Below are 13,831 nucleotides of genomic sequence, written 5' to 3' on the forward strand. Positions count from 1 at the left end.
ATTTTTGCGCCTGTCCCAACTCAGGAGCCTTTTGTCTTTATTAGTCTTTTTTTTTTAAATTTTAGTTTATTTATATGTTTTGGAGTTAATTAGTATGACGTCCGTTTTCACTGAGGTAGTACAATTTGTTTTATTTAGGAGCCAGATGAGGCCCACCTCCGGCTGCGGGATTTTCTCACTGCGTTGAAGACCTATTGAGAGAGAGAAAGAGAGTACTTATAGACTATAGACGTCAGATTGTGTTAGATAAGCAGTATATTTACATATAATTATTATAAGGTGTATGCGGTCCATGAGATAAGCTAGACTAAACGTGAAACATAGTTCCATACAATGACAACCAAATGTTTGTTTGGATTAACATTTGCAATTTTATTAATACAGGTATGAGATTTACAAATTAGAGGTATATATGTCGTCTGATATACATTATCTTCATTTTTTGTTTTATTTTATAGCTAATGATATGGTTTTAGTAACTGGTTGTCGCATTGTTATTTATTCTATGTCATATTACTCGATCACTGCTGCTTATAAACACACTGAATGTAATAAGAAGCGTTGTAACAAAGATATTTTGAACGATTAAATTGTAGATGGTGTCACCGTAATATTACATAATTGTATATATTGGAAATTTACTGGCATGATGATTGATAAAAGCATCGTCGATACCGAATCAATAGAAACATGCAGTTGATTTTTTATCAGAACAATAAATTATCAATTAAGTTGAAGTTGAATATCATTATTTTTGCTGGATTTTCTTGATGTAAACCAAATCTTATCAGCTCCTTCACACACGAACATTCAATTTGTCTCAACTAACTAACTTCGGTTTTTCACAGTTTTTTTTACAACTTATATATAGGCTCACCGAATCAACAACAGCGTATCCATAATTCGTTTAGTGTTATTTGTTAACTACCTACCTACCTAAGTCTACCTAAGTGTATCCAAACGCAGCTAGAGATCAGCTTGCTCTATATTGGCTCTATTTTACTGTCACTATCACCTTTAATTACTGTGCTACTACCTCCGATCGTGAAGTTGTAATCTACTGTGTAGTCAGAAATCATAGGATGTTCTTTCCAATATTTATTTACTCTTCGTTCGAATGTTTTAATGTTTTTGGCCGTTACAATTGTCTCGGGAAAACCGTTCAAGACTTCCACTTGTTAACAGATGGTTCAAAATTAAAGTAAAAAAAAAAAGAAAAGAATATACCTGTCATAAATTGCAAACATATTGTCATTTATACCGGCAAACTAATTTAAAGCTGATAAAAATGGGCAAATAATGAAAGAAGATATTTGTTTATGGATCTTTATAAATTTCATAAGTATTCTTTTACGTACCAGAAGATTTACACGGTCATGCATAGAAATGAAATGGAAAATGTATAAAATATTAAAATTTAGATTCATATTCAATGTCTATTTTACATTAAAAAAAATAAGAAGTAACCAATAGAATCAGAATGATAATTATTTGTTGACACATAAAACAATAAAATTAATTAAAAACAAAGTCAATGTAAATGATTACTACGTGAAGCAATTTATTATGTTTTTTTCTTTGTATACATTGGTTTAAATAATTTTACTTTCTATTTTTATATCCTTGTTGGAAAACTTGATATGTACACATGTTCAAAAAGTAAAATCACAAAAATACTGAACTCCGAGGAAAATTCAAAACGGAAAGTCCCTAATCAAATGGCAAAATCAAATGATAAAACACATCAAACGAATGGACAACAACTGTCATATTCCTATCTTGGTACAGGTATTTTCAAATGTTATTTTCTCCTGAGGGAGTTGACAACATGAGTATAAGCAAAATTGTAAAATTCAATGAACTCGAATTTTACAGACATAATGTACATGTATTAAAAAGCATGCCAAAACCGATGTCCTGACTACATGGCTTATAATTTTACCTTCGAGTTTTAGATATAACAAAAACAAATCGATTATTACTACACTTCCTTGAGTAAAATCCCCTTATGGTATTTAGCAATTTTAGCAACGCACAATAAGGCGAATGTTATGAGAAATTATGAAAAGGAAGAAACTTTTAGAATAATATTTATTTATTTTATAGTATGTTTCCTCCTCTGCAACAACACAGACTATATTGAAGAGTACCTTGACGCATCCCACCACCCGTAAGCCTAGGCCTACTCCAGAACCTCAACTGTATGACGATATTTATTTCACGTACTCCAAATGGTCAGCAGAGGTATTACTCGGCTAATAATCTTAAAATCAAATATTTAAAAGAACTTTTTGAAGGTAAAATAGGTTGAGAATAAAACGAACAAACCCTACTGAAGATCAACAAAGATTCTTTTATGGTAACAAAAACACTGAAATAACAACAGGGACATATGAGTATCAATAAATATCATTTCATAAAAAAGCTGCTAAAAATATCCGAACAAGAAAAACCATGAATGGACAATACCGTATCAAAAAATGGTCAACATTAATGAAAAAATGGTCAAAGTCTGCTGATTTCAATTTGTCATGATTCATAAAATCTAAGAAACGTTAACAGCCACCTCTGACATATGACCATGCACAATTTCTGTTTTCGTTTCCAAAAATCATTTTACAGATTCTGTATAGTGTGACTCGGTATACTGTTAAGCAACTTGTTTACGTGTGAAGCCCATTTTGCGGCAATTTGATTTCTTAATTTTCAAATACTTCACGTAATTTGATAAGGAATTATTCAATTTTGACATGATCGCATTATTTTTCTACTCTCGAAAATAAACCGGTGGCAAAATAAGTTAGTGTACAGTAATCAACATTAGATTCGCACTAGGACTTACTTTGGAAAAAGCTATTTTTGAAGGATAAGAACATTCAACCATCGCCATTCTTACAGGTTATCTTTGAGCGCGATGAGAACATGACAACCAATTCACACTTTAATTCGGATTTGATGTGACCTATTCGACAAGCAATAATTTCAAATTTGCCCACACATAGAAAGGTGACATGCAGTCAACAATTAGATAATACAAGCGGATTGAAAAAAGTATAAACAGTTACAAAATAAGAAATGATAGATTGCTGGAGTATATACAGTGATTGAATACAAAAACGTTCTCTATAAATGAAATATTATTTCCTTTACAGCATTTACTGATCGCCTGGTTTCACCATAAGGATTGCTACGCAATGCCATTGTCTGAAACTGACATACAAACTATTCAAACAACAGATGGTTTAACCAAATTTGAGGTAAAGAATCAATAAAAAAACAAGTTAAGAAATATTCCTAATTATTAATACTCGATGATGGTATACCATCATGTTTTACTCTTCTCTAGAGTTTTTTTTGTGTTCGTATAAGGGATTATACTTTTTCGGTACACATAGAAAATAGATGAATATCTTTGAAATATAATATGTTTTGAAAAAAACAACGTACGAAAAAAAATACAGCACTATCCATATACTTGTATTTATTTTTAAGAAAACACACATATTTTGAATTTCCAATGAATTTATATAAATAAGATAGTTGTAACGAAAGATGTGGAATATAATCTGTGGTCATCTATCAAACGTATATTCCATAAAGGTCCACCAATCAATGATAAGGTTCGAAAATATAAGAATAGATATTATTAGCTTAACCGTAAGAACCCTTGGTTTTATAGCCTCCCTTTAATAAGCAAAAAAAAAAAAATGAAAAAAAAAAATGATAGGAAATATAAGAGAGAGAGACAAACTTCGCTAAAGTAAATAAAAATGGTGCTTACTTCGTGATAAAAAAAAAAATGTTATACTCCGGACAACTTTAGATAAAAGGAAATGTAAAATATCGCTTTTTGTCGAGCCTTCGACTTCAGTCGAAAAGGCGAGACTAAGCGATCCTACATTCCGTCGTCGTCGTCGTCGTCGTCGTCGGCGGCGGCATCCACAAATATTCACTCTGTGGTTAAAGTTTTTGAAATTTTAATAACTTTCTTAAACTATACTGAATTTCTACCAAACTTGGACAGAAGCTTGTTTATGATCATAAGAAAGTATCCAGAAGTAAATTTTGTAAAAATAAAATTCCATTTTTTCCGTATTTTACTTATAAATTGACTTAGTTTTTCTGCGAGGAAACATTACATTCACTCTGTGGTTAACGTTTTTAAAATTTTAATAACTTTCATAAACTATCCTTGATTTGTACCAAACTTGGACAGAAGCTTGTTTATGATCATAAGATAGTATCAAGAAGAAAATTTTGTAAAAATAAAATTCCACTTTTCCGTATTTTACTTATAAATGGACTTAGTTTTTCTGCGAGGAAACATTACATTCACTCTGTGGTTAACGTTTTTAAAATTTTAATAACTTTCATAAACTATCCTTGATTTGTACCAAACTTGGACAGAAGCTTGTTTATGATCATAAGATAGTATCAAGAAGAAAATTTTGTAAAAATAAATTTCCACTTTTCCGTATTTTACTTATAATTGGACTTAGTTTTTTTGCCAGAAACAACAAAACATTCACTCTGTGGTTTAAGTTTTTAAAATTTTTATAATGTTCTTAAACTATCCTTTATTTCTACCAAACTTAGACAAAAGCTTGTTTCTGATCATAAGATATTATTCAGAAGTAAATTTTGTAAAAAAAAATTTCACTTTTTCCGTATTTTACTTATAAAGGACTTAGTTTTTCTTCCAGTTAACATTACATACAGTCTGCAGTTAAAGTTTATAAAACATTTATTAGATTCATAAACTATTCTGGATTTTTTACCAAACTTGGAAGCTTCTTTCAATCAAAAGACAGTATAGAGAGGGAAATTTTTATTGATGTTTTTCCTCATTTTTGTTGAGTCTGCGATTAACAGCAAAAGTAGGCGAGACACTGGGTTCTGTGGAACCCTTACGAATTTTTTGCACAGTACAATCATCAATGACGAATTTTTTAAGCCGAAGGAAGAAATCATTAAAGGAAATTATTTGGAATTAGTTTGACAACTGCTGTAATGGTCTCACTGAATGAATATAGAAACAAATTGTCATAAAAGTAATAGCAAAAGAGGTATAGGTAAAAAAAATTATACCTGCTGTGACAATTTCATACCAACCAATGTGAGTCAGTAATGAGTTAAATACTGTAAATGAACATCGCATTTCAATCCTGATGTTGATATAAAATATATAAATCTCAATTATTGTTTTTGTTAATTCATTTTAATGAATATGTAGCAAGCACTTATCAAAGTATGTCCTTTTTTCAATTTCAGATTTTTATGCTTGGTCAAATAAGAAGCAACAATTACTATCTATGGTCAGCTGACGATCTTGAAGTTCGAAACCAGTCATGGGGAAAGCAATGTAGAAACGCCGGCGGGAAGGTGTACAGAGTTTACGCAGTTTAGAGAAAATTATTCATTCTTCTGAATATATGATGAAACGCTTCTTATTTTGGTGTTATAGTTATTAAATAAAGGCAACAGTAGTATACCGCTGTTCAAAACTCATAAATCCATGGACAAAAAACTAAATCGGGGTAACAAACTAAAACCGAGGGAAACGCATTAAATATAAGAGGAGAACAACGACATAACACTAAAATGTAACACACATAGACAAAATCCCACGAGAATAACAAATATAACATATATATATAACATCATATTACAATCTTAATTCGAATGGTAATGGTTGGTCTCATCTTTTTAATTAATCTCAGTGTTTGAATAATAACATTTATTAAATATACCAACAATCTTTTTAAGCATGAACAATGTAATTTCGTCTCCTAGTGGACTTGTATAAAAACTCTTGATTTATGTGCCATTTACACAAGTTTTCCCGATTTCCAAATCAGAGAGAATATATAAAAGTAAATAAGATGTTTAGCTAACCCTGGTTTATCAATGAGAGAGAAAAAAAAAATAAAATTAAACGACAGTTTGTTTTGGGGTATAGTGTTGGGTATCAAGTAAGAGAAAATGATACCTTTTTAATAATTCCCCGAATCAAATTTTTTTTCACAGAGTTCAATGCTTGTCTGAACAGCGTTCTAGCAGCATTGCATATCGAATATATTCTTATTTTTTATACAAGTTATAATACTGTCATTCATCTACTACCATCAACGAAATGGTAGTACAACGTATACGATTACGCCTCAGCAAAAACAGTTCGTCCAGTCAAACTAAGTTTGAACCTCAAACTAATTGCATAGTTCTAATCTATAGAATTAAGCCCCAAATATATGCAGTCCAATACAATTTAACTTGAGGAAAACTCAAAATCAACATTTTTAATTTCTTATGGAAATTAACATCGGAAAGGGAGATAACTCTGCAAAAATGAGTATTTTTTGTCAGTTTTTGGTTGATTTTCTTAAAATTCATGTAAATATGATGCTTTGTAAGTTCGTATTTGAATATATTATATTATCTTCTGCTTATGAAATGTACAAAACCTATGCGTTATGGGTATTTCTCTTTTTTTTGTTTACACATGTTTCAATAAAGAAATTGCTTATTTAAGGCTTTGTGACCATTTTAAAAATAATGTGAATATTTGGAATTGTTTATAATTGTAAATTATATCTGTTCAGCTTCTACCTTTTTTAAAGAAACTTTTAACCAAAAAAAGAAGAATATATAAGCTTAATTATTTTTTTTTCAATTTGAGATTATATACCTTGACAAACTAAAAAATCCAATACATGGTCAACTAATGATTTATAAAATCTAAGTTGTATCTTGATAAAAGATTTACATTCTGTTGAATAGAAGCGACAAAGTTTTAATTTTGTATCAAGTTTGATTTACGTTTCAACCTTTTTTGCAGAGTTATCTCCAATATCAAAGAATTTCAAAATCATGATTTGTTTTTGTTTTCCTCAAGTTGATTTCATGGGACTTTTTACTGTGTATATTTTGGGTATAATGCTGAAGATTAAAGCTTAAAAATCTTCGGTTGCAATTACTTCGAGGTTAGGGTCAAATCTATGCCAGATATACTGGACTCACAATAATCACATTATGTAAGAAAAAAATTAAAAATACCATTCAATCTGCTATCATTAATCCTCCAACTCTTTTTCGGACAAGCACGAATTCAACCATACTAGAATTCGTTATCGAATGTTGTGTCCAAGCTTACGTCAATATTTCTTTCGAGGTTTTCGCAATATTTACATATTGGATCATATGAATTCTTTTGACATAAAAAAAAAGAGCAGCATTTTCTGACCGCAGTGGTTTCTCATAAATGCCATTGTCTGAAACTGACATTCAAACTATTTAAAAATAGCTTTGAAAATTGGCTTAACTAAGTTTGAGGTAAAGTATACAAAACGTGTTGAGAATATACGAAATTGTTAATACTCGTCGATGGTATACCATATAGTGTTAATCTTTTTCTTCTTTACGCATAATTGATACAAGGGATTTTATTGTTTCTTTACGCATGCATCAAATAAAAATAAATATATATATATATATGTATATGAATAAAATGCGTTTGCAAGTTTCATGGATACAGCATTGCCCATATATTTGTCTTAAAAGAAGAGCATACATATTGCAAATTTCCAAGCGAATCAATATGAAAAAACACAAACGTATGTTTTTTAAATGAAAAATAAAAACCGAACACTGAATGCAACAACAAACTGAAACACAAAACGCAGTTAGATTATAAAAGGAAATACAGCTAATGAGTTGTTTCAAATTTTTCATTTTTTTTGGTCACTTATAACAGTATGAACAAGTCATGAGGGGTATAGTTGTGACATATGCATGGGATGTCATCCACAACAGAAATTCAGTGAAAATTGACATATTTGTACTGCCTTAATCGTGAAATTGACACGAAATTGAAAATCTTGTCATTTTAATGTTATATTTAACATTGCAATAAAAGGGGAAGTTTGTAACCCGGATTTGTTTTTATTTCTCTATCGATTATGAGTTTCGAACAGCAGTATACTACTGTTGCCTTTATGAAAGTAATATAATCTACTTATCTGTTCTGTCTCCTCAACATCAGAAATAGTTCACATAAAACACAGCATCTTATTGAATTGTAACAATTAATATATATACAAATACATGTTCGTTATAGCCAAGACTCCGTGTTGAAGGCTGTGATATGACCTGTAATAACTTTTCACTATTTGTGACTTGGATAGAGAGTTGTCTCATTGGTCTCATACCACAGCTTGTTATACCTACAAACTATAGTTCATAGCTTTTGGTCGTCTATGAAGCAGATATTCTATAACGCTCGGGGCTAGATCATTATATGGTCTATAAAAAGTTAGACGTGCTAACTTCAGAATTATCATTAGGAACCCTGGTTTTATGATCTTCATAGCAATCAGCAACAGAGGGGCGAAAGATACCAGAGGATCATTCAAACTCATCAGTCGAAAATAAACAACAACGACATGGATAAAAATTAAAAAAGACAAATATAAAAAACAATCAATAGTACACAAAACACAACCAGAAAACTAAGGACTATGCAACACAAACCCAACCAAAAACTGGATTGATATAAGGTGCTCCGGAAGGGTTCTCAGATCCAGCTTCCAATGGATTATATGCATCTGTTCCAGACCATATGAGTATTCTGACCGTATGAGTATACGCGTATGGTACAGTACCAGCTGACCATACATGTTTTTGGATCATATGGGTTAAATTTAATCAAACAATTATCACAATCTTTATTGTTTAGTTTTACAAATTCTTATTATTACAATTAGATTGATAAAAACGTTAACTTGAATATTTGTTTAATTGCATATCTGAATCCTATTTCGGTACTCTCGCCGAGGGTGACACTTCCTACCACAAGAAATGTAATATTTTATAAATTTACATGTTTGCAGTTCATAAAATTGAGAATGGAAATGGGGAATGTGTCAAAGAGATAACCACCCGATCATAAAAACTCATAAAGCAGTCAACAGCAGAAGGTCACCAACAGGTCTTCAATGCAGCGAGAAATTCCCGAACCCGGATGCGTCCTTCACGCATGTTCCTTTGCATTTGCATTTTTTTTGTAAAGTTGCTAAATACATATATCATAAAACAATTGTCCTTCCACATTATGTTTATTTCCGATATCTTCAATTTCAGAGAGCATGATTGTCATAATTCAATTAAAGTATTACTGATCGACACGCTAAATACAAGAGTTGAACTTTAATTAGCGTATTTTTCTTTTAATAATCAAAATATCTAGTTTTTATTTCAATTACAATTGAGAGTTAAGTTATGTTGATCTGTTATATGCATTTGTATCTAGTAAACTTGACAAACTTCTTAATATAAATCAGACGGTCTGACCGTATGAGTATTTTAAACAAGTACGCGTACGATCCAAATACTCCTACGGTACGGTACACATCCACAGTAACTACTTATCAAAAAAATTATGATAGGAAGCACAAGCCTAGATGCGGAGTTATATTATTAAGGTTATAAAAATAATTAAATTCATTGAAAATGCTTTGACAAGAAAACAAATGATACTACAAAAAACTTGAAAAAGTTAAGTATACCTGCTTTACAGAATGATTTCATTTGTATCAATATAAAATGTGTATGCTGCATGCGTGTAATTGATTTTTCATGGACAGTTTTTCATAGTGAACATATTTTTCTCAATGGAATATTATCCATGGGACGATTTTATTTTTATTATAAAAATTTCATAGTGAAATATTGTCCCGAATAAGGTGACAAATTTGTTTTAAGAAATATTGTTCAGGACAGTATTTCATTATGAAAAGTGTCCGCGGACAATATTTTATGTGGAATTTTGTTCAATGGAAAATATTTTATGGGAAATAATATTTTTGGTTAAGTACACTGTCTTGTCCATCTGTGTTTGTGTAAGATATATTATTATATTGCTTTTTATACTTCTGAAGAGTTCAGAACTTTCCGCATGTTGTTATAGCTTGTTATTATGTTATACTGCTTCTCCATTATCTAGGATACAAGAGGGTTGGCTTGAAACTAGTTTAACACCGCCACATTCTATGTGTGCCTGTCCTAAGTCAGACGTCTGCATTTGAGTGGTAACCGTTTGTTACATTTTATCATATTTTTTTTGTTTATTGTTTCATGATGTTTGATGATGCACCACTGTCCCATGTCAGGGGTAGGTTGATGATTTGGCGCCATCTAACAAGTTAAACCCTACCACATTATGTGAGTGACTATACCAAATCAATAGCTTGTAATCCAGGGGTTATCGTCTTTTGCTGTAAATTATATTTATTTTCATTTATTCTTTAGTACACAATTCAGGCCGTTAGTTTTTTTAGTTTGAATTGTTTTACATTTTTCATTTCAGGGCTTTCTTTCATTTTCTGAATGTGTAGAAAAACATAACCGTAGCACTATTTTTTCAAATTTCAGACTTTAATGCTTGGTCAAGTAAGAACTCACAATTAGTATTTATGGTCAGCTGACGATCTGAAAGAGTTTAAAGCAGATAGTTTTATTTATTTCTCTGACAATATCACGAAAGGCTGCTTATTTTGATGTTATAGAAATTTAAACTTGAATAGTACATTTAATATCTGGTCTTATATTTTTAAGAATTTCAAGTGTTTTTATAATAACATTGAGAAAATATATCAAATATTTTTTCTAGTATGTACAATAAAATTTCGGTAAGGTCTATTGCCATGACAGATAAAACCAGGGCATTTATAAAGTTTCAAAAAAATGATAGAAATGATCAGTTCCATGTAAAAAAAATATCTGCTAGGAATGTTAAATTTGGCATTTTTGCACCAAAGGGAAATAATTTGGAGCTTTTTCAATGACATATACGTTTAAAAAGTCATCTGGGGCCAAAACAAACTGATTGTTTTGGTTAATTTTTGTACCATATTTAGAGTAACAACAAATAAAGTAATGAATAAAATTTGCAATGAAAAAAATTTATTTAAATTTGTGATGAAATTTTTGTACTCTCGAGCCTCCTTAATGTTGTATCAAAATTGACAAGGACGTCTTACTTCTCCAACAAATTGTGGTAGTGAATATCATCTACACATCTCAATCGTTGTCTTGAATTTAAATAAATTTTGGAAGTGGTAAACCTCTGCCAGGCACGGTTTATAGAGCAACAACAAGAATGTTAAATTTTAGGTACAGAACTATCTAATTATAACATTTCATGGCATGTCTTCATTCTTAAACCTAGTAGCCTATAGAAGATAAAAATAAAGACATACTAAGTTTGTATACACTATTAAGTTGTGTAATACATGTACCTATAATTGTACTTATCATATAGGCCAAATGTCAAATTCAGTGCTCCTGACCTAATCAATATTTTGCAAAACAAAGAACTCGGTGAACAATATGAACGAAAAGCAAAAGATTTCAATTAGCAGTCAATTCATCATTTTGTGTTTTTGATTGGTATGATATTATACATTAACAAGTTCTGAACATCAGTATACTACAGCTACCTTTTTTAGCTCACCTGTCCCGAAGGGACAAGTGAGCTTATGCCATCACTTGGCGTCCGTCGTCGTCCGTCGTCTGTCGTCCGTAGTCTGTCGTCGTCTGTCGTCGTAAACTATTTCAAGAATCTTCTCCTCTGAAACTACTGGGCCAAATACTTTCAAACTTTAACTGAATGTTCCTTAGGGTATCTAATTTATAAATTGTATCCGAAGTTTTGATCTATCAACAAACATGGTCGCCATTGCTAAAAATAGAACATAGGGGTCAAATGCAGTTTTTGGCTTATAACTCAAAAACCAAAGCATTTAGAGCAAATCTGACAGGGGTAATATTGTTTATCAGGTCAAGATCTATCTGCCCTGAAATTTTCAGATGAATCAGACAACCCGTTGTTGGGTTGCTGCCCCTGACTTGGTAATTTTAAGGAAATTTTGCTGTTTTTGGTTATTATCTTGAATATTATTATAGATAGAGATAAACTGTAAACAGGAATAATGTTCAGCAAAGTAAGATTTACAAATAAGTCAACATGACGGAAAAGGTCAGTTGACCCCTTTAGGAGTTATTGCCCTTTAAAGACTTTTCACAATTTGTTCATCATGTTGACTTACTTTAAAAAATCTTCTCCTTTGAAACTGCTGTATCAATTTCAGCCAAACTTAGGCTAAATGAGTTTCAGAGTATCTAGTATAAATTTTATATTTTATTTCCTTGTATGTCAAGAAACATAGCTCCTATGGCTAAAATAGAACATAGGAGAAAATGATTATTTATTTTGGCTTTTGAAGAAAATAGGACGATCCAAAAAACATTTAAATAAATTGAAAAGCCAAAATAATCATTGATGAGAGATTTAACCAAAAAGAATTAAGGTGAGCGATTCAGGCTCTTGAGAGCCTCTTGTTTTAGTAATAAATGTAAGTCGGATTAATGATAAATCCTAGTGGTCTATTTGAGACCCAGTACAAAATATTTCTTTCACAATTCTATACTTTTCACAAGTCCATTTCAGACGGTATAATTCCTCCATAACAACTGTTCTAACCATGAAACTTAACCAAATGAGATAATTCAAAATAGAAATATGTATGTTTTTTTTAGTTTTACATCATCATGTAAAAGTAAATGTTTGTGGCGTTCAGTCAAAGCTACTGTAGGTATGATTTGAATCAAACCATTTTTGAGTCTGGTTTTCTTAGTGTAAATAATTTTAAAAATATCTTGAAAGGTCTGGGATGAATATGTGATAAGTTTATGAATATTAAAACTGATACATGGAGATTGCAATTGTCCTAAAAAATAATATGGTGAATATAATTTTATAATGGTAATATCTGTTACTGACTTATAGAAAAGTGTCCTAATAGGAATAATATCAGTTGATCATGGTCATATAGGTTTATGCTTTACATAAAAGTGTCTTGCGTTGTGTACTTGAGCGTTAAAATAATGTAACAAAAATATACCGGTGTTTAAAAGAAATTGATCAATTGAAATAAAACAAATTCGGGTTACAAACCAAAACCGATGGCAATACATCAACTATACGAGGAAAACAAAGGAACAACAAAACACTGGGGTGCAACAAAAACAAACGGAAAATACATAGAAACGAACTACTTGATAACAACTGCCATATTTCTGACTTGGTACAGGACATTTTAAGAGGAAAATGGTCGGTTGAACCTTGTTTCATGTCTAGCCAAACCTCCCTCTTATATGACATTTAAAAAAAATAATATTGCTAAAATGACAACACTACGTGACAGAAATACAGCGCGAACACACGCAAGAACACTCAATTCTTTAAACTTTATATTCCGTTTTTGGTGGATTTTACATAGATAAATAAAATCGCATAAAAAAACAATGAATGGTTGTTAAATTTGATGTATGACTTTTTGTGCTTCTTTGTTACATTTGTGTGTTTTTGTAGTGATTACGATTATAACATAATATTGACTGCTGTACCCTTTTTTTGACATTGTAACCTATTGTGTATGTTTGTTTTGTTTACGCATCTTTGTCAATATAATAGAGTTTGATGCAACTGTCATACAAGTGCGAGATTTTGCTAGCTATTTAACCAGGTTTAATCCACCATTTGATTAGGGACTTTTCTTTAATTTTCCTCGGAATTTACAGATTTCAACAACAGATCAATATCTAAACAATTATGTTTTTTCGAGTCCAAAAATTAGAGATGTCAATGAATTAAGAAAATCTATACAAATATGCCATGAACAACAAATGCCCCTAAGTTCAAAGACAAGTATTGAACACGTGACATAGTAGACACGGTTAAAAAAAATCCACCAATCAAAATTTATAATTTAAGAAG

General features: G+C 30.8%; 1 protein-coding gene across 1 annotated transcript; it reads left to right on the forward strand.

The window, feature by feature from the left end:
* Nucleotides 1–238: 238 nt before the first annotated feature.
* On the forward strand, nucleotides 239–5,450 carry LOC139493459 (uncharacterized). The gene is made up of 4 exons (XM_071281868.1): nucleotides 239–384; nucleotides 2,107–2,244; nucleotides 3,153–3,257; nucleotides 5,272–5,450. The coding sequence occupies exons 1-4, from the start codon at nucleotides 334–336 to the stop codon at nucleotides 5,404–5,406; spliced, it is 429 nt and encodes a 142-aa protein (XP_071137969.1). The 5' UTR covers nucleotides 239–333; the 3' UTR covers nucleotides 5,407–5,450.
* The last annotated feature ends 8,381 nt before the right edge of the window (nucleotides 5,451–13,831 follow it).

The sequence above is a fragment of the Mytilus edulis genome, chromosome 10 (assembly GCF_963676685.1).
Source record: "Mytilus edulis chromosome 10, xbMytEdul2.2, whole genome shotgun sequence".
NCBI lineage: Eukaryota > Metazoa > Mollusca > Bivalvia > Mytilida > Mytilidae > Mytilus > Mytilus edulis.

What these genes read in the sequence shown, in the direction of transcription:
- LOC139493459 (XM_071281868.1), top strand. Translation starts at nt 334, where the DNA reads ATGACAACCAAATGTTTGTTTGGATTAACATTTGCAATTTTATTAATA. An exon ending in TTGCAATTTTATTAATACAG is followed by an intron (nt 385 to 2,106) that starts GTATGAGATTTA and finishes TTTATTTTATAG; the next exon opens with TATGTTTCCTCCTCTGCAAC. An exon ending in ACTCCAAATGGTCAGCAGAG is followed by an intron (nt 2,245 to 3,152) that starts GTATTACTCGGC and finishes TTTCCTTTACAG; the next exon opens with CATTTACTGATCGCCTGGTT.